Source organism: Akebia trifoliata, chromosome 8 (genome assembly GCF_017979445.1).
Source record: "Akebia trifoliata isolate Shusen 1 chromosome 8, ASM1797944v1, whole genome shotgun sequence".
NCBI classification, from domain to species: domain Eukaryota; kingdom Viridiplantae; phylum Streptophyta; class Magnoliopsida; order Ranunculales; family Lardizabalaceae; genus Akebia; species Akebia trifoliata.
In genome coordinates this window covers 14,870,807-14,873,446 of record NC_141382.1, presented here as the reverse complement: position 1 = coordinate 14,873,446, position 2,640 = coordinate 14,870,807, and the positions used below count along the sequence as shown (strand labels likewise).

Sequence of the window (2,640 nt, the reverse complement as noted above, 5' to 3'; positions counted from 1 at the left end):
AAACGATGCTTCAGCATCCCATTCATCTTCAATTCTCTTTAGAACTGGAAGTAGCAGCATTACTTTCAGCATGCTTTTTCTTAGACCAGCAGTCTTTCGCCATGTGGCCCTTCTTCCCGCAGTTGTAGCAATCGCCTTCGAACCTTCTACTATTACCGTGATTCTTTGAAGCTCCCCCTGGACGAGAGCCTCCCTCTCTTTGATGACCTCTTATCTTGTCACCATTCGTTTTAGATCCACCTCTGACGTACTGCTTGAAGCTACCTTTACTTTTGCTTGTGTAAAGTGCTTCTTCCTTATCCTTCAACGAGACTCATCCCATTTGCTTAGCCAAAGCTTCTTGACCAACAAGCAAATTTTCGAACTCAACAAGTGATGGTTGTGTCGGCCATCCTTGTACTGCAGTAATAAAGCCTCGGTATTCGGGTCGCAAACCATGGATAATTATTCTTTTTATCCTGGTTTCTCCAATAGCAGCATTCAGATCTAATTCTGAAATTTCACGGCATATTGACTTCACCTTATGAAAGTATTGGGCGATCGTCATATCACGTTGCGCCATTGATAGCAGCTCGTTCTCGAGAAGTTGTAGCTTTATATCGTTCTTCTTTGAAAAAAGTGTAGCGAAGGTATCCCATGCTTCTTTCGGTGTTTTGACATCTCGAATGTGCTCTAACATTTCTTCTTCAATTGTAGTCTTTAAAGCAAACATCGCCTTGCCTGCTTTAATCTTCCATTTTCTCAAGATGCCATTGGCATCTTCTGTTGTTGGTTGTGTAACTTCACTACCACCGATAATCTCCCAAAGGTCTTGACCTTGTAGGTAAGACTCCATGCATGTTGCCCAGGTGTTGTAGTTTTGGTTGTTGAGCTTCTTGATTCCTCCAACTACTTGAAGGTCACCCATCGTGCTGACAGAGCTTCGACTGAACGGAACAAACTTGACTAACGATCTTGTAGAGTAGTAAACTCCTCACGACTCAAGATAACTCCACCAAAATCGATCCTTGGCAACCTCGCTCTGATACCAATTGTTGAGGAAAAACTAGAGTACTTGACTCTATAAGCACAAATATTGGATATAAACAAGTAATCGATTTACTTGTACTATACCCTCAATAAAAATATCACTCACAAGTTAAAGAAGAAAATAACACTTTTACAAACACTCACACTTTTTACAACCTCTCAAGACTTCTTACTCACAAGTTATTTCTCACAACTTGTTTCTTACTACTTGATTACAAAATGAGAGGACTAACCCCTATTTATACTAGTGGCACCTCCTTAACTAATGGTTAGGATTGTGCCAACACATTCTTAATCTAGTGGTTACAATTTTGTCATCTAGAACTTTCTAAAAATATCTATTAGTCTAGAGTTTTATACCAAAATATCTATAATTCTAGAATCTTCTTTTTCTCTTATCTAAAGACATCTAGAGTTTTCTCTAGGAAGATTCTAGAAATTGGGCTATAAATAACTATTGGGCTTGGACAATAAATGTGGGCTTTTTCAATTTGGGCTGGTGTTGAATTTTAACAAACACAAGGTAACCCACGTCCCTTTTGAGATGGGATTAGTCCGTATGTCACATATCTCGATCTCAGAATAATTTTCTAGTGTGCAACAGGGTAAGTCACGAAGCGACCCCCAATTTTAAATAAATGATCAGAAGAAGCAAACCCTTGTCACTAGTTTAGATATAATCATGTTATTAACACAAAGCTTCATAATAAAGATTAAAACACTCTTAATTAATTGAGCAAGATTTCTCACTAAGACCTCATTACATGAAAATCCAAAGAGAGGATAAAAGAAAGTAAAAGACAAAAAACTACATACTCTTAATTAATTGAGCAAGATTTCTCACTAAGACCTCATTACATGAAAATCCAAAGAGAGGATAAAAGAAAGTAAAAGACAAAAAACTACATACTCTTAATTAATTGAGCAAGATTTCTCAATAAGACCTCATTATGAGAAAATCCAAAGAGAGGATAAAAGAAAGTAAAAGACAAAAAACTAGTATGTTTATCGATAGCCTTCGGCAAAGATGATGATGATGATGATTGTTGGTTGTCTAGTGACAAAACCAACGAGGATGAGAAGGATGCAGGGTGAAAATTCTTATCACGACTCATGACTACAATTGAAAATGACATGATGTTAGTGGGTTTGGCTTGAGCATAGTCGTGTTCGGGTCATAATAGTGTCAACTCGTATAACATGATAATTAAACGGATCGTGTTCTTAGGGAAATCAACCTGTTTAACCATATTTAATTATTATATCATTAACAGGCTAACCCAAGTACAACTTGATCCCTATATATCACATTTAATGGTCATGGTATACTTCTTTAAGGTAGAACTTGATTTATGGTGTGTGTTACTCAGTTTATATTAATGACAGGCTGGTGGATAGGGATTATAATCATATTGGGCTGGCGAACATGAGTTATATATATACAACACAACCCAATATGTTTATTTGAATGGGTTACATGGATCGTGGTACCAGTTGAATAAATGGGTTGGGTAAATGGGTTGGGTAAGTTTGTAGGATACTCATATCTTAAAATTAACACGCTGTGAGACACTGCTAAGATACCTTAGGATCTTATTTTGAAGGGTTGGT

The 2,640-nt window shown here is 37.1% G+C and overlaps 1 protein-coding gene across 1 annotated transcript; it reads right to left on the bottom strand.

Annotated features, from left to right (window-relative positions):
• Positions 1 to 313: 313 nt before the first annotated feature.
• LOC147396247 (uncharacterized) lies at positions 314 to 907 on the bottom strand. Its single transcript, XM_086450077.1, has one exon. The coding sequence runs from the start codon at positions 905 to 907 to the stop codon at positions 314 to 316; it is 594 nt and encodes a 197-aa protein (XP_086306203.1).
• Between the last annotated feature and the right edge of the window lie 1,733 nt (positions 908 to 2,640).

Excerpts from the sequence above, each read along its gene's own strand:
- LOC147396247 (XM_086450077.1), bottom strand. The coding sequence starts at position 907 with ATGGGTGACCTTCAAGTAGTTGGAGGAATCAAGAAGCTCAACAACCAA.